Source organism: Cupressus sempervirens, chromosome 5, assembly GCF_028749045.1.
Source record: "Cupressus sempervirens isolate cs-2001-9-10 chromosome 5, ASM2874904v1, whole genome shotgun sequence".
Classification (NCBI taxonomy): Eukaryota; Viridiplantae; Streptophyta; class Pinopsida; order Cupressales; family Cupressaceae; genus Cupressus; species Cupressus sempervirens.
In genome coordinates, this window is record NC_143122.1 from 422,186,459 (window position 1) to 422,209,551 (window position 23,093).

The window sequence follows — 23,093 nt, forward strand, 5'->3', positions numbered from 1 at the left end:
ATACTCCATTTTTCTCGAAGACCAGAAAATTCGTGAGTAAGAATATTTCACTAAAATCTTGAATTGGCCATATGTTCTTGGGACAAGCTTGAGCAAACTAAAGGGACAGTAAATTCCAGGAAATGCTAAGAATTTTTTGGGTGCCATTCTCCAAGTAGCAGGTTCTACCAAGCAGTATTACTTCCCAAGAAACTGTCGTGTATAAGTTTGAATTCAGAATCCAAAACATGTGAAAGCCAGATATTTCATGTTTATTGCACAGTGTTACAATAATGATAAACTTTTCTTAGCAGCATCTGCTAAAAAACTTTGGAATAACACCTCGTAGCAGGACCATTCACTGTTGCCTTATTCTTATCTACATTAAAAATGGTTCTTTTTTTGTTAGTAATTACACAAACAGGGACTTCAATTGTTAGGCTGAGTCTAACTGTCCTAAAGTTAAAAACATGTATTTAGTATTTAGTTAAAACTTTCTTTTATGTATTTCTTCAGGGTGCACCTTTGTCGATGATCTTATTATTCCATGCAGGTTTGTCTAGAGAAGTTGGCACATTAACTATGCCCTGTGAACGTCTAAAATCTTTCTCATGTTAGACATTATCGATGTATCTCCACTTTTGAAAAATAAAGGCTGTCAAGTGGTTGATTGCAAATATTATTCTAGAAATAGAAACATTAATCAACACAATCTTAAAGGTTATAGTGTAGTGTATGAGGCTTCTCCAAACCGACAAATGGATAGCATTGTTGCAGGAAACAGTTAAGTTCCTATAAATAATTACAGTCCAACCAATCTGCTATGAAATCTTCAATAGAGTTGAACTTCACAGAGATCTTATAGAGTCTGTAATTGTAACAGTGAACATTCCCTTATGAAAGATAAGATGAGTGGAAGAATCTCTTCTTGATATTAGATGAGGCCATACATTGAAAAACATTAAAAAACATTCAAAAGAGACTGTTATGTCTTCTTCAAGCACCCACAACAATTGAACAAATTAAAGGATACAAATTCGCTTATGATTTATGTGTACTCTAGGATTTTGGTCAGTAACATTCAATATGGCAGGTTAAGCATAGGATGAATTTAGAAAATAGATAAGGCCCAATTTTTAATTAGAACAAAGATGTGATCACTATCTCAATTAGTAGAATATTTTCTCTGAATAAATTAAGATCCCACTTTTCCAACTTTGATTGTGATTTTTGTAAACCACCAACCCAAATTCCAAAGTGATCTAGCATCTCCACCTGATAGCTCAATATGACAGCATTTGCATGAGAATACATTTCACCTGACCTCATGAAATTTGAGTGAAAAGTAATTGGGTTGGAAGTGGAACATAGTCAGAAATCAGTAGCACTCAGTGCCATCAGACATCAGAAGAATGGGTTATTCTGTGGCCTTACGAGACCCACAACATTTCATTATAAAACAGGGAAAAATCTATAAACTTACTGGCTATGACATACTAGGTTATGATGTTTATGTTACAGCTTCAGGAGCTGAATTACAATATGGGGTATGCAAACAAACCAGTCTTGTGCTAGTAAGGCATATGAATGCAAATGTCATACCCATTACCAACCCATATGATGCATGCTTTGAACTTAACTTATAGAAGCGATGGAGAAGATTGCCTCCAAACGCAGGAAGCAAAGCACCACATGCAAAAACCATCCATGTGTCAAGCCCTGTGTAATCAATTCCTGCCAAAATAGCTCCAATTGCAGCAACTGGACCAGCAAACCCAGTAAAGGCTGCAGCAAAAAGAGCACCACGCCAGCTGTCTGTTGCACCATATATACAGCTGGCTACAGCAGCACCTCTGGGAAGTCCGTGCAGTGAGACAGGTAGCATCATATGTCTGCCCATGCCATAAGCTTTAGGTGCAGCAACACCCAAAGCAAGTCCTTCTGCAAATGCATGTAAGGCCACTACTCCAGAAGCTAAAAAAGCCTTCAAGGCAAGAGGACTTACAAATCTTGTCTCTTGAATGACATCACTTCCATCAGCTCTTCTTTGAGAAAATTTTGAATCTGCCATGACACTTATCACATAATAGAAAAGAGCACCTCCACCCAGCAAACTTATATCATATGATATGCCCATTTTGCCCCCCATACATAGTTGCAATGGTCTCCATGCTGCTAAAACAATAGCTATGCCTGAAGCTATTCCAGTAAGGAAAGAATGTTGCATCTTGACCGCAGTTGCAAAAATTACAAGAATGAGACCTCCGAGGAAAGGTCCAAGGCCAAAAAGAAGTGAAATCAAGAAGCCTGACATATTTTCCCAACTGCTATACATTTAAATTCCAAAAATTACATTCAGTACAATTAAACAAAAGGTAGATATACACAAAAGGAACAAGTCAATAACCAGTATCTACCTGTGTCCCTGTTCAACAGACTCGAGGACTGCACTCAGTGTCTCCATAAATGCTACTGCCAATGTAGCAGCTGTTGCAACTTGTGATGGAGATGCTTCCTATGACCAAGCAAACATGAACTTAATTAAGACATCTCACTATTGATAAAATATACAAGATAGATCAGCATATATTTATATGAACATGAAAGACTACCTTGAAGCTATCAGGCACAACTTCTGCCATCACCATCCATATCATACATCCAGCAGCAAAACCTGTGCAGAATGGCAAGAACTTGTGGAAAGATTCTGCACAGATATATGCTGGAACAGCTACCAAAGGCTGCAACCACAAGTGATGACAAAAAAAATTGATTTAAGTACTGTTAAAGTGACTAATATAAATAATAAATATGGTTTATGCAATGATGGACATATTGGCAAAGCCTAAGGAACAGCTGATTTTCATACCAATGCCAGATTTTACGATTGATTAAAGCCACAGATATATAGACAAAAGCTCTCTTCAGCATTTCTACTACTCACAAATTAATTGTTTTACCAATAATTTAGTTATGTTTCTGGTAAACAACCAAGTTTTAGCATTAGGAGTATGATTTAATTGAATAATATTCTCTTAGAAACGTATCTTCATTTGAGACCCTTTGATATGTAAATCCATGGTTTATCCCTGTAGGTCAGCATTGTACCATCTTGAGTAGACAAAAAAATGTTTTTGTCTTCCAGAAACAGCATTGCAAATTTTTCAAAGAAAAGAGCACTTTGTCACCCCAAGCTCTTAGATTCCAACATGAAGATCATAAATACACAAGGGGACTATACATCACCCTAGTTAAAGTAAGCATATAGCTCTAAGTGAGAAAAATCACACGTGACTGTCAGCAATTCTCAGAAAGCCTGTCTGACGACAATTCCTTCTTTCTATTATTCTTACTGGTTAAGGCTTTGTATTAGCTGGGAATTTGTATCAGCACCTTTCAGTTAATACTTCTGCTCTGTGTAGAGTCTTTGTGCAGCTGTTGTTCATGACCAAGACAATTTGTTCTCTTCAGCTCTCGTTGATATATTGTTTCCTACTTTACTAACCTTTTATTAATGCCGAGTATGTGATGACTTGGCAGCATACACTGTATGACCTGGCTCATGGATACAATGAGGATAGTTGATGCAGCTCATGTCTTCAATTGCCATTAGTTTTTGCATTCAATCATCGTAAATGATAATTGTGAAGTGAGAGTTGACTATAACTGGTATCTTTTCTCATTCCCCGTTAGACTATTCATCTTCGAGTTGCTTCGGTGATCATAAAATGGAAAACAAATTACTCAAAAGACGTGGCACAGGATTTTTCCTGTGCATGCAAATGAAGTCAGTACTTGGTGGAAAGGTTTTGTTGTGTACAGGAGTACTCCTTATGTGTATTCAATCTGAATGTGATAGATTCTTTTCAGATATATTATGTTAGGCTGTTCAATTCAACAAGTATCTAGGAGATAATCATATAGGTTGTTTTTCTCTGTCACTATAATCAAGTGTTAAATTTGAAGATAAGAGGAACGTGGCTTATAAATTGTAAGTTTTTAATATCTTCAATCATAAGCAAGGATCTACTGTAATTGTTTTGAGAACTCAAAAAAGGATTATCTTTTGGGTGTGGCTGAGTTTTTCCCTCGGGTAGGAGGGTTTTCCCAGGATAAATCTATGTCTGGTTTCTTTTCCTTTGATGTTAAAGGTTTTGATTGTTGCATTTATAATATTCTGGTTCAAAACATTAACATGCTATCAAAGCAAGTCTACGCAAACAAACTCAACCAGAATAGGAAAATTGGATTCTAGAAGACTTGTGATGACTTATGGGTGTTAAATATGTCGTTCGATGGATTATTGAATACTGAGAAATTCCAGCTATTTGCATGAGGACACAAATTTAAGAGAAAGAACCTCTTCATATTGTCATTGCAATTAGTTTATTCAAAGAGGAACAAATGGCATTCAGAGGGAGACTATTCAGCTGCAGAAATCAGATTCAGAGCGAGCTTGAGTGGCAGATGTAGAATCCAAAGTCCTTTGCAGAGGATCAGCAAGTTTGTGTACCAATGTAACTGCAAAAGCTCCTTGTTGACAAACATTGGAGCCAAGTTCTTATTGTGATAATCAAATTTGTGTGTATGTTGTCACTGTTGAGAGGGAGTCTCAGCATTCAAATGAACTTTTATATGCTTTAACTGATTTCTTCTCTGTGAGGGAGAAGTTTGAGGTGCAATCCCTTCTTAATGAGTTCTTCTCTGTGAGAGAGAAGTTCAAGGTGCAATCCCTTGTTAATGAGTTCTTCTCTGTGAGGAAGAAGTACAAGGTGCAATACCTTAATGCATTCTTCTTTGTGAAAGAAGTTTGAACTTTGAAGTGAAAGCCCTTGCTCCTCCCTCTGATGGAAGTTGTGAGTGAAACTCCATGACTTAGCTTTCTATTTCTTCACCCTATGGGAGTAGCCATGGCAAATGTCATGTTGAGATGACAATATTATGATGAGAATTTGTTATTGAATTTTTTTATTTGATTGCAGCTATTTGCAATTGTCATGTGATCACATCTTAATGTTCTCTCTCTTGCTAAGAGGGAGTGTTTATGTCGCTGCAAGAGATAACATTTACATTTGACCATCAGCAATTCTCAGAAATTCTGTGTGATGACAATTCCTTCTTTCTATTATTCTTACCAGTTGAGGCTTCGTATTGGTGGAAATTTGTATCGGCACCTTTCAATTATTACTTCCACTCTGTGTAGAATCTTCGTGCAGCTGTTGCTCGTGACCAGGCCATTTTGTTCTCTTCAGCAGTCGTTTACATATTATTTCCTACTTCGCTAATCATTTATTAATGCTGAGTATGTGACGACTTAGCATCATATAATGTATGACCTGTCTCATGGATTCAACATGAATAGTTGAAGACAGTTCATGTCTTCAAGTGTGCCATTAGTTTTTGCATTCAATCATCATTAATGCTAATTTTGAAGCGAGTGGTGATTGTAACTGTTATCTTTTCTCATTTCACGCAAGATTCTTCATCTTCGTGTTGCTTTGATGATCATATAAAGGAAAACAAACTACTCAAAAGACACTCGCAGCACAGAATTTTTTCTGTGTGCATAGGAGGTTGGTACTTGGCGAAAAGCTTTTGTTGTGTACAGGAATTATTCCTTATGTAAATTCAATCTGATTGTGATCGATTCTTTTCTGAAATATTATGTGAGGCTGTTCAATTCAATAAGTATCTGACAGATACTCATATTGGTTGTTTTTCTCTGTCATTACAATCAAATCTTAAATTTGAAGATAAGAGGAGCGTGGCTTATTCTTGTATTGGTTGTTTTCCTCTGTCATTATAATCAAGTCTTAAATTTGAAAATAAGAGGAGCATGGCTTATTGATTGGAAGTTTTTTATATCTTCAATCATAAGCAAGGAGCTACTACAATTGTTTTGAGAACTCAAGAAACGACTATCTTTTGGATTATCTTCTGGGTGTGGCTGAGTCTTTCCCTCAGCTAGGAGGGTTTTCCCAGGATAAATTTGTGCCTGCTTTTCTTTTGCTTTGATGTAAAAGGTTCTAATTGTTGCGTTTATAATTTTCTGCTTCAAAACATTAGGATGCTATAAGAGCAAGATCTAAGAAAAAGATCCGTACCAGTATAGGAAAAGTTGATTCTAGAAGATTTGTGATGACTAATGGATATCAAATATGTATTTCGATGGATTATTAAATACCGAGAAATTCTAGCTAATTGCATGTTGATGCATCTTTAAGAGAAAGAACCTATTCAGATTATCATTGCAATTAGTTTCTTTGAAGACAAAGAAATGGCATTCAGAGGGAGAATATTCAGCTGCGGACAGCTGCAGAAACCAGATTCAGAGAGATCTTGAGTGGCAGATGTAGAATGCCAAATCCTTTGCAGAGGATCAGCAAGCTTGTGTAGCGATGTGATTACAAAAGCTCCTTGTTGGACAAACATTGGAGCCAATTTCATGGTATTGCAATAATCAAAGTTGAAAGTATGTTGTCCTTGTTAAGAGGGGGTCTCAGCATTCAGATGAACTTTGATGTGCTTTAATGAGTTCTTCTCTGTGAGGGAGAAGTCCAAGGTGCAATCCCTTGTTAATGAGTTCTTCTTTGTGAGGGAGAAGTTTAAGGTGCAATCCCTTGTTAATGAATTCTTCTCCATGATGACGAAGTTCGAGGTGCAATCCCTTGTTAATGAGTTCTTCTTTGTGAGGGAGAAGTATGCAATGCAATACCTTGCTAATGCATTCTTCATCGACTTAGCTTTTTATTTCTTCACCCTCTGGGAGTAGCCATGGTGAATGTCATCTTGAGACAACAATATTATGAGCAGATTTAGTTATGGACTGTTTTTTATTCGGTTGCAGCAATTTGGACTTGTCATCTGATGACATGTTAATGTTCTATCTCTTGCTAAGAGGGAGCGTTGAAATTGTTTAGCTGCAAGAGATAACATTTACATGTGACTGTCAGCAATTCTCAGAGATTGTGTGTGATGGCAATTCCTTCTTTCTATTATTCTTACTGGTTGAGGCTTCATATTGGCTGGAAATTTGTATCAGCACCTTTCAATTATTCCTTCCGCTCTGTGTAGAGTCTTCGTGCGGTTGTTATTCATGACCAAAGCCATTTTGTTCTCTTCAGCTCTCGTTGATATATTATTTCCCACTTTATTGATCTTTTATTAATGCTGAGTACATGATGACTTGGCAATGTTGGCATCATATACCGTATGACCTGGCTCATGGATTCAACGTGGATAGTTGACGATGGTTCATGTCTTCAAGTATGCCATTAGTTTTGCACTCAATCATCATAAGTGCAAATTGTGAAGTAAGCGGTGATTGTAACTGTGTTATCTTTTCTCATTTCATGTGAGATTCTTCATCTTTGTGTTGCTTCGGTGATCATATAATGGAAAACAATTTACTCAAAAGACATGGCAGAGGATTTTTTTCTGTATATGAGGTCATTACTTGGCGGAAAGCTTTTGTAGTGTATAGGAACTATTCCTTATCTGTATTCGGTCTGAATGTAATCGATCATTTTCAGATATATTATGTGAGGCTGTTCAATTCAGTAAGCATCTGCGAGATACTCGTATTGGTTGTTTTTCTCTGTCATTATAATCAAGTGTCAAATTTGAAGATAAGAGGAACATGGCTTATTGATTGAAAGTTTTTAAATCTTCAATCATAAGCAACCATCTACTGTAATTGTTTTGAGACTCAATTTGTGTCTGGTTTTCTTGTGCTTTGATGTGAAAGGTTCTTGATTATTACATTTATAATGTTCTGGTTCAAAACATTAGCAGTGGGAACTATTATTGGATAGGAACACGGAAAGGTAACACACCACTTTTAAATAAGGTTGCAGCTGGGTACTTGGAAACAGCAAACACAATGCAGGGAAAATAGGAGGATCAGATGGGTTTTACATTTTTAAAGTCCAAATATAGCATTTTTAGATTGTAAGTCCCACATCCATCAAGTGCTATTCACTGAGCACTCAGAGAAAGTTTGCATGTCTGGTTCATGTAGAAGTTTAGAACACTGCACAATGAGTAAATGGGTGATTTACTTGTTTTACAATTCAACCTGCAAGTAGTCACAAGTTAGGTGGATAAGATTTTGGACTACGATTCAAAGTCCTATAGCTTTCATGTGATGAAAGGGCCTACATTAAGAATTTTTTTTTATTCAAAGGCAAAGCCTAAGATGCAACCCTTTATTAAGAAAATGATGTCTTCCATAAGGTTCAAGGAAACCCTGCTCTCCTCTTTAAGATGAATGTGGCAATACGATGGAAAAGGCAAGGTGAATTGATGGAGTGAGTGCAAATGTAAATGTCAGCAATGTAGAAGAGGAATGAGAAGTATTGACATGAAGGACTACATTCAATGATATTATATCACCCTAGAGAGAACCTGAGTATTGTCTTCTTCGTATTTCATACATCACATTTCTTCTTTAACCATTCTCTCTCTGTGATATGTTATCCAGTAAGGCAGATGGAAGGGATGGTCCAATTAGTTAACTGCAAGAAAAATACACGAAACCAGAGCAAGGTAAAAACATGCGGATGATAAATTTGGTTTCAACTTTCAACAGGGAGGACATAAAAGTTAAAAGCTATGCTCCATGGGGATGCATTCCCAGCTAAATTTCTGCCATCCATCCCAAGGATGGCATGGGGACACGGACAGGAATTTCCTGTCCCCAAACCCATTTCCTTTTTTTCTGAAAAAAGGAGCTGTTCCAGAAATGCCATTTTCATGCCAAGAGGGGTCTCGGGGTTGGAATTCCATCCCAAGGACAATCCCCTAATCACCCCTGGGATGGCACGCTGTCCCTAAATTCCCAGCCATACAAAAATGTCTAACGAACTTCAAATACTTAAAAAGGCACATTTGATTGTGTGGGCCCCACATGGGTAGAAAAGACAATTAAAAAATAAGAAACCCTATTTGAGGGGCTAAATAGACCAAAAAGGTAAACGCTTGGCAACTAGTGAAGAAAATTTTCAATTTTGAGTTTCAAGAGGAGGGTTCGCCATATGATCTTCTTCATTCCAGATATGTTTTTCATCTTCCATTTGCTTATGGCCATTTTTCATCATTTTCCATTTCTATTGCGTTGTTCAACATATAGGGAGGGCATGTTGAGTGAGTTCTTTTTTTTCTTTTGAACTTGCAGCACTGTTTAATATTTCATAATCATGAGCAGCAGCAGTGAGAGTGAGGGGAGTACTAGTAATGATAGCATGGATGTGGAAATTCAAGAAACTTGAACATCTCAACACAAAGAAAAATACCTAGTACTAGGACAGCTATAGGCAGATCTTCAACTTCAACGAATTTGAATGTAGCAGGGCAGCAACCTCTAACCCATTTGAGTGCCCTTGTCAACACCACAAAAAGTATGTAAAAGGCCCATTCAACCCCAAGAAACCCCTGTTTCTTTTTTCTACAAGAGTGGACAAGAATAAGAAAAAATTCCAAGGGTAGTAGGGAATGGGAGTGTCATTTGTGCAAAAAAAACATTATAATGGCAACTACAATAGAATTTATTACCATCTTTTGTGGTCATGGGGTCAAAGATTGCAAAGCTATAACACAAGTAGAACAACTTGAGACAACTAGACTGCACATAGAGAAGGCAGCAGCAAAATTAGGGACATAAATAGAGGATGTGCAAGCTAGTATGCAAGCTTTGACTCAACCTTCTAACTGGGAAGAAGGGGAAGAGAGAACAATATTGCTAATTTATTTAATTTGCAAGCAACAACGTGGTCGAAACATCTATTGGTAGATTTATTTTTTCTCATGCTATACCATTCCATGTGACACGTTCATCCTATTTTAAACAAATGTGCAAAGGTATGTATCTTGTTCGTGCCTCATTTATACCACCCAGAGAAACAAAATACACACCACCATTCTTGATAGAGAGTACTCAAGAGTGAAGCATTTTGATGGAGGATGTGAGATAGTCATGGTTGAGGGATGGATGCTCCATCGTCATGGATAACTAGACTGAAATAAAACACCGGCTACTGATCAATCTCACTGTCATTGGCACAGCAGGCTCTCATTGTCTTTGAGCTATAGATTGTTCAGGGAAAAGAAAGGATGAAGCCTTCCAATTTTAGATTTTGAAAGATGCTATAGAAGAGGTTGAACCTGCAAATGTTGTGCAGGGTATTCACTGATTTAGCTTGGGTGTACAAATTGGCTAGAAAGGTGCTTATAAGCACAAATTTGGATTCCATGTTGTGTACATGCATTGCACAACACTTTGAAGGGCATTCGAAAAATTGATTGGATAAAGGCTATGGTGTGCAAGGCTAGAGATATGCAAATGCTTATTTGCAATCAACACATATCTCTTGCATTATATAGGACATTTTACAAGGAAGAATTCCTCAAGGTTGTGGAGACTATATATGTTAGCTACTTTATTTTGATGAAGAGAATGTTTAAGGTCCATGAGAGTCTGTAATCCATGGTGGTCAATGCAAAGTGGAGTAGATGGCATTAATCAAGCACACCTGACAAAAGAAGTGTAGAGCAAAGAATTCTTGCTCATAACCGGTGGTCCATAGTGAGGTAAGAAGCTTAGAAAATTGTCATTGCTGATTTAATAAACTTATTTCCGATTTTGGCATTTGCTGATTTTATTATTTAAGAATTGAGAATTTGAAAATTTTAGGTGTTTCTAACTTGTACCTTGCTTGCATTTGCAGATACATTTTCTCCTTCATATCAAGTTATTCATAGCAGAGACCCTACTTTAAGATTTTATGAGGTGCATCTTAGGCCCATTGTGATGTGATAGTCAAACACTATGAAAACCCCACTCCATATGGCAGCCTATGTTGTCAAATCTTAAATGGCGTGCACTGAGACCCAGGAGAGTGTCTCCATCTAGGAATGAAGAGGTGAGTCTCAAATCTGAAATCTCAAGTTTTCAATTTAAATTTGAAATAGCAAGCCGCAAAGTAGATCTCTTATGATTATCTCTTCAATCTCCAATATTTATTAATCATAATTTAATTTTTTGTATTTGTTCAACTAATGTGAAGGAGGGCTTCTTCAAGGCCCTTTCAAACATGTACAATGGAGGTGATGTTGGTAAAGATTGAAAAGTGGCTTGACTTTGCCAATCTTCCAAGTCCAACCTTTAGGTTAGGACTGATAGAGCTACATTAGCTCAAAGGGAACCTATTGGATGGTGGACGTGGCATGGTAGGGATGCACTTGAGTTGACAATTCTTGTCATTCATCTTCTTTCACAAGTTGCGAGTTCCTCTAGTGCAGATAGGAATTGGTCCATGTATAGCTTCATCTAATCAGTTAAGAGGAACAACCTTACCTCAAGATGATCGAAGAAGTTAGTTGGTGTTCACGTTGCATTGCAGCTACAAGATTGACAGAAAGTTCAGTATTGTCAGACTCTAGCATTGCGTTGGAATGTTAATCCCAAGAATCCTATGCAAGCTGAGGAGGATGACACACCTCCAGAATTGCTTGGGGTTTCTTTGGATGAATGAGACCCTTGGCCTACCAATGACATAGAGACAGACTTTGATGATGATTTAGATTCCTAGACCTACCATGTGCTATTTATGTTCAGCCATATATTTGGCATATATTATTTGCAGGTACATTATTGATTTTGATTATTATGGACAACTGATTATGGAGTTGAACTTCTATGTTATTGTTTACTATTTAGTATTTTAGTTGGACTTCTCTTCATGTCATTTCATACATGAAACTTCGAGCCTTTGGGCATTTTTGCAATATGTACGCCATATTTTTAAAACGGAAGTATTTGAATTTTTGTTAACATTCTATGTATTGAGCTTCTAAAATGTCTATGGTGAATGGTTTATCAATGTTATGATATGCATATTTGAATTCTCTCTCTAAATATAAAAATTCCCCTATTTTTTACCAGCCATCCTCTTCTGTCCCCTAAAAATTATACCAGAAACACATCCCGTACCGGAAAATGCATGGAGCATAGCTTAAAAGCCTTAAAGACAAAGCAATGCTGATTAGAAAATATAACATTTTGTGAGAAAATGCCAGAGCAAGAGAAAAATGGCATTTAAGGCATAGGTCAACAAGTACTGATCACCAATCAAAATTATTGACAAGATTCCCCACTATTTCATGTTACTTAAATAATACTGTTTAGGCATTTTATTAATGAGCTCAAACTTTACAAATAACTTTTTTAATGGTATTTGTAGTTTGTTCAAGCAATCCTTGCAGAATTGTATGATTAGAATGCATATTGATATTTCCAAAACTTAGGTAGCAGTCTCATCTGCTTTGAATAAAAAATCCTAAAGTAAAATACACAGGAAAATTGTGTTTTATTCTATCCTTAATTCATATGATCTCTATGTATTTATTTTGAAATTCTCAGACATCTAGCATTCCTTTCACATGATTTATTGAAAAAATATCCACCAGTTGCTGTAGCTTCCTTCTATAATACATGAAAATTGATATAGTTTCCTGTAAGTTTTCCCTCAAACTCAATTCAAAATAGACACAATTTTCATTCTCATAACTAGTGAGGATACAAATACGATGTGAACTTGTATCACTTTAAATGAATTACTGTGTACCTCTAATAACTGCAGTAAACTACTTTTAGTAAAATTTTATTTTCTGAGTCAAGTAACCACAAATTAACATTTTGATTGCTAACTTGGTTCCATCTAGAAGAACCACTGTAACTGGTTTTACTCCCTTAAAATAGAAGCTGTGCCTCAATAAATATGTAAATCTTTAAAACATCCCATGTCAAGCCATGAACATTTCCTAGATATTGAAAAAAGTAACAAAATACACTACATATGCAAAGATGCTAAGTCTACATAACATGTGGCTGTAAAGGATTTTTTTTTTTTTTGAAGAAAAGAGATACCTGAGGTAAAGATGTGATTATACTCCACATCATTGCATTTCGTGGAGAAACCCCGCGTGAAGATAGCACCATACTAACAGCTAAGCCCTCTGGAATGTTATGTACAGCAATGGCTATGGTTACCAAAATGCCTTGTGATAGTCCCTTATAGCCGGCAAAGGAGACCCCAACACCAGAGCCTTCTCCAAATGAATGAAGGGTCATTATACCAATAACCAACACCATCTTCCGGGCATCAGCACCCTTTATGTCCAACATGCTAACTTCACCGAATTGCTCAAGATACTGCACAGCCATAGGCAAGCCGCAAGAATATGACATGACGGTTTTCTTCAAAGAGACGAGCTTCACATAATCACTCAAATAAAGAAACATAATGTTCATAGCTCTTTGAATTCTTATTAACTAAAGAGACATGGCTACGCCCATAACTATGTGACGAGAGCCAGGCAATGCAATCTGCCAGTTATGAAAAATCAGATACAATTTTAAAAAGTATTTGATTGAATGAATTGAAGGGAAAATATTTCAGAACTTATATGACAAATTGTTTTATCTTCAATCGATTTTATACAGTTCAAGGAGACAAAATTAACAAAGACAAAAAAAATTGGTAACTGTGACTGTATGTGAAAGCTCTTTTTTAATGTGTTTGGAATAACATCAAAAGCAGAAATTTTGAATTTCCTCTGATATTTTCTAGCAATTTCATTTCAGAAAGTAATGTTATTGAGCAGCATCTCTGCTAAATAACTTAAAAATCAAGATTTAAAGATAGAAAGGTACCCAGAAACATTTTGTGAAAAATTAGACCATAAACCCACAAGGAGTTAACCCATTAGCGACCAAAGCCTGACAAAGATGTCAACGGTCAATATGATTAAAAATCTAAGAATATCTTGATAAAGTATTGACTCATCTCATTTTTGCAGAGAGCCAGTCAATTTCAGGAGACCTGACCACTAGAAAAATGCAATGCAGATACGACCTAAGCATTTTAAAAATAGCCAAATAATAATTAGAAACACTGGGCTATATAAGAGTGTCTTGAATAGGGTTCACCACTTAGTGTGTTGGTTGTGGTGGTAGTTGTTGCTGTGTCCACCTATGTATTAAAAACCTTCTAGGCCAATGTGATTGTAAGCTTATGCCTTCCCTGATCCAATTTGCTCACAAGTTTGAGCCTCAACTTTGTCAAATGCGGATGAGGTCCCTGTCTGTGACCTCTCTGGCTCATATCTCTGGGTAAAAGATGTTTCACGTGGGGTCAGAGGGCATGTTGTGCTAGTGTCACTAGTCACATTAACAAAAAAAGGACACAGAGAGTGTCTTGGAAATGTATGGTTAAGAAAGAATGAAGACGGGACAACAAATATAATATATATCATGCTAGGAGAACAAAGTTTTACTGCTAACTATTGAAGATGGCTACCAGCATTTCATATAAACAAAAAAATCAACTGACTTGTAGAAAATTGAAAGAGGTGAATGTTTGATCTGCTGTAAAACAAGAATTAAAGATAAAAAGATGTTAAAACTAGAAACAGCATTAAATGATATTTTATTTTCAGCAGTTACAACTCAGGTCTTAAACACCATAGAACCCATAAAAGGGTCTCGAAAAATAAGCAATTTTTTTTTTTGATTGTCCCCTGTTTTTGGATTCACTAGGATTTTTTATGGTCGGAATTTCAAGTTACCTACCAACCCATACTCATCAGGATCGTGAGTTCAAAGCTTGGCTGCAGAGATAGTACTGATTAGCACATGCACTGGTACTGGAACAAAGGCAATCACATAGACCATATGATACTGATGGTAATGGTGATGATCATGACGACTTCTTTTAACATCCTTTAGGCCACATTGATCCTTTGCCCTATGAAATATCATTTACTTAGATGGAAGATAATTTTGTATGTTTCTGGATTCAATTGTGTTGTTGTTTTCAATGCAAAATCCAACTACACAATTGAATCCAGAAACATACAAAGATCATCTATGGATTGTGAAAATGTACCCTCTCATGGAAGATAATTTCTACAATAGTTTTGTTTTATGAAAAATTCTACAAATTTTGTCTGCACATTCGGAGGAGGAATAATCACATCTTTGTATCTTGAAAGAGGAGTTGCACCAGACAATTTGGGCTATTAAAAACTCCTATATTAAGACTGGAATTAAAGACAACTCATAATTAAGCTGACATTCTAAACAGTTCCAATAGTTCATTTTGAAACAAGCATTAACTACATTATTATGATAAGAATGGGGAAAAATAAAACCATAAACAGTCTCCCTACCTTCTGACATAATAAGATGAAGATCCCGCCTGCCAAAATACCAAATACAACCCAGCTTCCTCCTCCATATTTCTGCCCTTCTTGTACAAGGTCAAAGCTTGCTGCCAACATAACCCCCGCTGCAAGCCCGTTGCATATTCCAGCCCATTGTGCCTCCAAATCCATAAAGAAAAAAGGCACAGCTCCTAAGCCCGTTGCAGCTGCCATTACCAATGTACACAAGGCGACGGTAGATACTGCCACCCTTCTCTCCCCATCATTCTTGCCTCCCTGAAGCTCCTCTTTCTGGTCAGTAAAAACCTCTACCTTTGATCCACCAATATTGGGTTCCGTACCAAGTTGGTTGGATACTTCGGTCTCAGAGTGCTGCCTTGTTCCAAAGTCATTGGACTCTGGATCAGCAAAGGCAGAGCCCCCTAAACCAACCAACAGCAGCAACCAGCACACCCCAATTGTATTAATAATTCGGATCATGGTGTGAGACTGTCAAAGCAGGCCTCAAAATATCACCGTAGCCAGTAAATTCTCATAAGATCATTAACATTACACAATTAATCCTCCTGAGGCAACGACTTTTCGATAATCACAATTTTATGTTTCCTGTCATCTGTCCATAGTTCGACCAATCAGGCCACCAATTTAAATCATTAACGTGTAATCGATAGAACCGAATTACACCCTCCAGATATTGTTGAACAGCAAAACTTACAGCTCAACTTACCCTGGAAATACCCAAATTAACTGGAATAACACGAATTCTAAGTTCCCTCCCAAAACAACAAAATTCCTATTTCTCCAACGGAATTTCTCCAATTGACTATTACCCAGATGGCTAGAATTCTTCTTAAGCTCCCCACTCTAGAAAAAAAAGCCCAAACTTCCTCAGCAACCCAAAAATAGGCAAAATTTGGATCTTGTACATTCAACTTCCAAATAAGCCTCTACATTCAACTATACCAATATTTGTCGAATCTTAAAACCAAAATGATCCTCTAATCAATTCAAACCCTCCACAAATTTAGCAAGAAACCTTATAGTTAATCCAGAAACCACCAATGCAGAAAAATCCACGTTGTAAACTCGTATATCAATGTACCCTCATCATAAATTCCAGCCACATGGGCGCAAATAGCTTCTCTGCTAATATAACATCACAATTGCATACAAGAAATCCCTGAAACACTACTTCTCTCTATGTACGCAATATGCAGAAATTTCATAGGGTGTTTCAAACACTGTTCCTGCTGTTTTTACGTTTAAAACCATAAACCAGGAATGGAATTAAAACTAGGGATTCCTCTCCATAAATCAAACCATTGGTAGGAAAAAACAAAATCCAGGCCTAGAAAGGGGAGAGAATTAGACAAGATCAAGGGACCCAGCACAAATGGAAAAATCGTTAACCATGACTTAACCTCGTAGATGTTTTGGTAAAGTCTTCAGTTTTTTCTAATTGTAGACTTTTTGCATTCATCTAGAAGCATTTTTCATTCAACTAAATTAGAAATCTGCCATAAACCAGATTAGAAAAAAAAGGAGCCAGATTTGACTGAGGTCTAGGCGATAATGTTTATGTAGCATGTGATTTTATTTACCAGAAAGGAGATAAATATGTATTGTCCATGTTTTGAGTTTGAGCCCTCAACAGCAAATAGGAACAAGTCTAGGAATAAGAGCTGCCCATAAATAATTAATAAAAATAATAAAAACTCAAAACATGCATTGAAAACTCGAGCAAGCATATTCTATAGAATAATCTTCTCTCAGCTCAAAATAGGGTACAAGTATTTTTCTTCTTTGGCAAGATCTCCTTCACACTTGGTTGAAGGGACCATTTTGAGCCCACCGTTCCAAAATTGCCTATCTCCACCATTTTGTATACTGTCCCTATCTACCAAACTAAGCCTCCAATTTGATAGGTTGGTTGTTTTCCCACTTTTTGGAGTAATATTATTATTGGATACTATTTTAGAAAAAGTTGTTTTCGTAAAATAGTAGTATATTATTTATATGTATTTATAAAAAAATTAAATTATCTTATGAAATTTTTAATTAATTTAGTTGTGGGAATTTTGTTTCTTGAATTTTTTTGATGGAAAAGTTGTGAGTTGGGTGGAAAAGTTGTCAATTTGGCCCAATTTTTTTAAAAAAATTCTTTCTGTTAATTATTTACGATTAGTTTTTATCTCACTTCACTTTTAACTCTTTGTTTGATATTTATTAGTTGTTTTATCTCCACACTATTATTTTTTTATTTCTATTTATTTGTGATCTCTATTTATTTAACTTTTGATTTTTAAATTGATTTAGGTTTTAGTTTTAAAATTATTTTAATTTATTTTTTATATTAGTTTAATTTTTTCTTTAAATATTATTTTTTAGTTTCTATAATTTATTTAGTCAATAGAATATTTGTTGGATAGGTTATTTTGTATTTCTCTTATTGATTTTTCATAATATGTTTTTTGAAGAGATTTTTTAATTTTATTTTTTTCATATTTGATAAATTGAATTTAAATAAATAATATTTATTAATCTATTTAAAAGTTTTTAGTAAATATTATGTTATTTCAATTGAAAATTATTAATAATCTAATTTGTTCAAATAAGATTATATTTTTAAAAATAATTTTATTATTGAGCATCGGCTTATCGTTGCAAGCACAAAAGCGTGCAACTACTAGTTTTAATATTTTTTAGCCGATAGGCTATGTGTAATTTTCGCCGAAAATTTTGTCAATTTCTGACAACTTTTCTTAGTTTCAATTTTCGACAACTTTTATCAGTAAATTTGTCAAAAGCTCCCATTTTAATTTTCGCCAAAAATTTTGTCAATTTTCGACAACTTTTTTTAGTTTCAATTTCTGGCAACTTTTATCGATAAATTTGTCAATATTTCATGACTTCTAAATTTATGACCACTTCTTAAAAGTATTCTTTAGTTACATATTAAAAACTACAAGGAAGTTGAACATGCCCTAAAATCTTGGAAAAAATGATTAATACGACAGGGGAAAAAATGATTAATACGGCAGGGGAAAACAAATATCTAAAACTTTATAATTAAAATAACTGAGAGAGCAGAGATCATGCATTCATTTGCATTGCAAAGTTTTACGAAAATGTATGCGAATCAATTAGCTAAGCCTTCTGTAATTTGGTAGTAGAGCTTAGGTTGAATAATTTTTCACATTTAATTAGGGTTTTTGATTCGTAATAACTCTTAAGGAGGACCTCTTGGGATTTCTTGTTTTCAATCAAACAAAAAGGTTTGGAACACAGTTTGTTGAGCAAAGGAAAACTGGGTTTTTCATTAATTTTTCACATTTAATTAGGGTTTTTGATTCGTAATAACTCTTAAGGAGGACCTCTTGGGATTTCTTGTTTTCAATCAAACAAAAAGGTTTGGAACACAGTTTGTTGAGCGAAGGAAAACTGGGTTTTTCATCTGTGTCACTCTTTTTGTTGTATGTTATTTGCTTTGTAAATTATATCTAAAATTTTGTGTTTGTAGAGAACAATAATGGAATAGACCTTTCTTTATCTATGTATGTAAAAGATTTGATGGGTTTGTTTAGAGAATCTTCTGAGGTAAGATCATAGATAGAGCACTTCACACCATTCTAGCCATGTTCCAGAACAGTAGGTAGCGCTATTGGAATTATCAAATGGGTAGTCTAATTTGACAAAGATGTATAGAATTATCAAATTAGCCTGAAAAGAGGGAATTGATATTTTAAGTTGACTATCTTGATCACCGTGGTTGATTTTTATAGCTTTAAAGATCTTCATTCTTCTTGCCTTTCCTATTTCCTTGGAGGTAGAGTATTGAGGCTTAAGGTCACTACTATTCTCACAAGCAGCCATAAAATGACGTACTAGAAAGCCACCTAACTCATCTTGGTTATTAAAAGAATTCTTCTTTGCAAGGTCATTTTTAAGCATACCCACATAGCCATTTTTAGCACTTAACCTGAACCCAATATCATCATAGACGCCATAACTCAAGAACCTATGCCTAAAGGCTTCAATCTCACACTAGAGAGCCATGACTTCCGTATCTTTTCTAAAGCACACATCCTTATAACAGGTCAGAGTGGTCTCCGCATGACTGATTTCCTCCTGAGCCTCTCTTTTAAATTGAGTCACTTCCATTGCCAATCTCGCCTTCTCATCCTGCATATCATATGGTTTCTTATTATGATATCCTATTGTTGTCGTCTAAGTTGTCTTGATTGTTTACTATTTTATCTCCATTGTTGCATTATAGCCTTTGTTCTTCCCTCACCCAACACCATTCTGCATGAGCCTTGGTGACTTAATTATCAAATGGGTATACTCAGATTGATAGTTGTCTGCTGTTGTCCCTAACCAAATCTATGCAAATGGAACTTGCTCCAAACTTAACCCAAAATAACTATAAGAATGGCTAGAGTTAATACTGGTTGGGACATTCCTTATCATCTCTGTATGGGAAATCATCATAAATGCTTACATGAATCACTCATTTTTCAATTTAGTCATGGCTGTTGCTCTTGACTACTTAATTATCACGTAGGCGATAGCATTCTGTACTTAGTGACTTATTCATATCCTAATACTTCAACTTAAATGTGTAACATTACTACAAGTGGCCATATAGTTAATTTTGGATTGAGTAGTACCTCGTCAATTATTTATGGGAACTTTTGAAATCTCCATTGCATTGAATACCAAGATGGGTTTTACAAAACATCAATGTCAAAACACAGCCGTGGTTGTTCTCTATGATACTTCAACTTTGTACATCTCCGGCCTCAGTTTGACTTAAATCAAAATCCTCTATGCGTAAGAGTAGCTTCTTGGTGATAAATGTGCTTCACTTCAGTGCCTTGGTGGTTAGTGGATGCATTTTACTAGTTAGACTCTAGTTTTAATCCACTGAGGAGCATGTCCATGAGAAGAGGCTTAATTATTGTGTTGCAGTTAATTATTGTTTTGCAATTAGAATTTTTTAAGATATACCCTGGAGACTAGCACACTTGCCTTCCTGCCGAATAAAAATTTAGAATGATTGCATTTTATTTGTTTTACATGTTCTCTTGGTTCACTCACTTTCAAATTATCGCCTTGTTAGTAGTTCAGATGTTTATTTTGACAACTTTTTTGGTGTTTGAGTATCTAACACTTTTGCTCTTGATATTGAAATCAATTAATAATAAAATTCTCTATAATTTGTTGATGTGGAATAGAGTCTTTTGTCCCATCCATCCTTTCACTGTGGAGCTGGTGGATTTTGTTCTTGCGCTATTGATATTTCTATCCTTCTCTTGTTAGGTTTGAATCCAATGAAATTTCTGATAATTAAGTAATAATTTATATGCCCTCGATCTATATTCAACTTTCCCTGCACTTTGCCTGTTTCTAGAATTCCACAAGGACATCTCACCCACCTCCCACCTCCCACCCACCTAAAATAAAACTATCTTCCATTTTTTTGGGGATGGGGGACATCTACAGGATGCAAGGATTGGGGAAAACATCTCCTTGCCGACCCACCTTCGCCACTTAAGTCAATATTGGTGAATGTAATTTTCACATTTAAAAAAATTATTTTAACAATTGTTCTTAGTTTGCGTTTCATTTGTAATTCTTAATACATATTTCTGCTTATTATTGTTAATGTGTTCAATGCAATCATGACTATGTTTTCAATGTTCATTGCTATAAACTTTAGTATTTACCTAGTATGCCAAAGCTACATTTGCAACTCATACATTTATTCTTTACACATATTTTCATAACTATTTTTTCAAGTATTATATATACTTTCACCACCCTTCCTACCACCACATTGTCACTGCACTTCCACCCACTCTACTGTTAAACTTGTTGTTCCCTCACCCACAAACCTAGGCTCTTAGCTCTCCTGATCCCCTACTTTCTGTAAGGAAACTCCATGGAACAATGGTTCTTTTCTGTCTGCCTTTTCATTGACTATCATTTACAATGGATATGATTGAACTGTTAAATACTAACTAATAATTAAGGGAATTTACCTATCTCAAATATATAGTTAGTTGTAGAATTTTTCTCTGGCAAGGAAGCCAAGCCTTTACTTCCCACAGTACCCATTTCCTTAATAGTGTCATCAATCAAGTCCTAAAAATTATTGTTTCAATGTCTACACAGCCCTTGCAATCTCATCTACATTATTAGCCCATGAATCTACATCCTTCACTAAATCCTTTTGAAACATTCTCAGTAAGGTTTCTCAAATTACCTCTGAATGAACAGTGGGTGGGCTTTGAAACTTATCCCATTCTTCTTTTAAAAGTTGTTTTCTTGTGGGTCTTTTTTTGTGAGTCTTTTTGGCATAAAAAGTCCATGGATTGTTTTAGTTTCAGAACGGTATGGAAAGTCTTCGGCCAATGCTCAGCTTTAAAAAATAATTCTCACATTTGGAGACATAAACTGGGTAATGTGAACTATTGATATGTAAACCTTACCATAAGCTCATTGTTTCAATCATTACATTCAGTTCAAAACTTGTATCAGTTAGATTTTTATCATCACTCCCATTTGACTATATTTTGTTTCCATCAATTTTATATGGAACTAGTCCATTCCATAACCATTGCATTTTCCAGTCATGTGTTTCTTAAACAACATCCATATTTGTTTCATACAGTTGAACAGAAGAAAAATAATCTTTTATTGTTCATAATTGTTGTTTTCATAGATTTTATTAATTTGTAATCTTAAAAATTATATACAAAATTAATTGATATATATTTTACCATAATGGGATAATTTTTAATCTCATTTTAAATATTGGCAACTAACTCTGTGATGATCACTTGTTATTTGTAGGTACACTTTTTCCAAGTGTGTAATTTGATTGAGGTGGTGCAAGGCTCGCTGCATACTTATTTGGTTGGAGAAAGATTGGTAAAACAATGAAGCCTGACTTAACTTCTTTACAAATAAAATAAAATAGAAACATCATACTAAAATAACTAACTTTCCTTTTCCTAAAACACACTGGTGGTGGACTCTCTGAGTCATACCTCTATATTTGTTTTTAGAAGGTAAACTAAGAACATATATATCTATGTTCAAAATTTTAACTTTGCTGAAGTAGAGCTTTATCCTTGGCAAGGAAGCCAAGCCTTTACTTCAATCTATAAGCAATATGCTGACCCATAGACCTAGGCTCTTGGCTCTCCTGATCCCCTACTTTCCATAAGGAAACTCCATGGAAAAATGGTTCTTTTCTGTTTGCCTTTTCATTGACTGTCATTTACAATGGATATGATTGAACTGTTAAAAATACTAACTAATAATTAAGGGGATTTACCTGTCTCAAATATATAGTTAGTTGTAGAATTTTTCTCGAGCATCAACATTTTAAGAAAGTCAAAATGATTATTTATTTGATTAGAGGGACTTGTTACAGAAGAAAAATAATCTTTTATTGTTCATAACTGCTGGTTTCATAGATTTTATTAATTTGTAATCTTAAAAATTATATACAATATTAATTGATACATATTTCACCATGATGGGATAATTCTTAATCTCATTTTAATATTGGCAATTGACTCTGTGATGATCACTTGTTATTTGCAGGTACACATTTTTCAAGTGTGTAATTTGATTAAGGTGGTGCAAGGCTCGCTGCGTACTTATTTGGCTAGAGAAAGATTGGTAAAAAAATGAAACCTCACTTAACTTCTTTACAAATAAAATAAAATAGAAATATCATACTAAAATAACTAACTTTCCTTTTCCTAAAACACACTGGTGGTGACTCTTTGAGTCATACTGGAGACTTAGCCATTGCATAATTGCAGAGCTAAAATACCCTACCATTGCTCATTTGGAGAACACAAGAATCAACTGCC

At 35.3% G+C, this 23,093-nt stretch overlaps 1 protein-coding gene across 2 annotated transcripts; it reads right to left on the minus strand.

The window, feature by feature from the left end:
* Nucleotides 1-1,148: 1,148 nt before the first annotated feature.
* On the minus strand, nt 1,149-16,790 carry LOC149556583 (ZIP metal ion transporter family). 2 transcript variants are annotated; one of them, XM_089830974.1, is made up of 5 exons: nt 15,208-16,790; nt 12,905-13,189; nt 2,592-2,720; nt 2,397-2,494; nt 1,149-2,306 (listed from the first exon to the last, which is right to left on the minus strand). In XM_089830974.1, exons 1-5 carry the CDS (start codon nt 15,679-15,681, stop codon nt 1,490-1,492), a joined length of 1,803 nt encoding a protein of 600 aa, XP_089687100.1. In that variant the 5' UTR covers nt 15,682-16,790; the 3' UTR covers nt 1,149-1,489. The 2 variants fall into 2 exon arrangements, with proteins under 2 accessions (XP_089687100.1, XP_089687101.1); XM_089830975.1 differs by having other exon boundaries at nt 1,149-2,303; nt 15,208-16,718.
* Between the last annotated feature and the right edge of the window lie 6,303 nt (nt 16,791-23,093).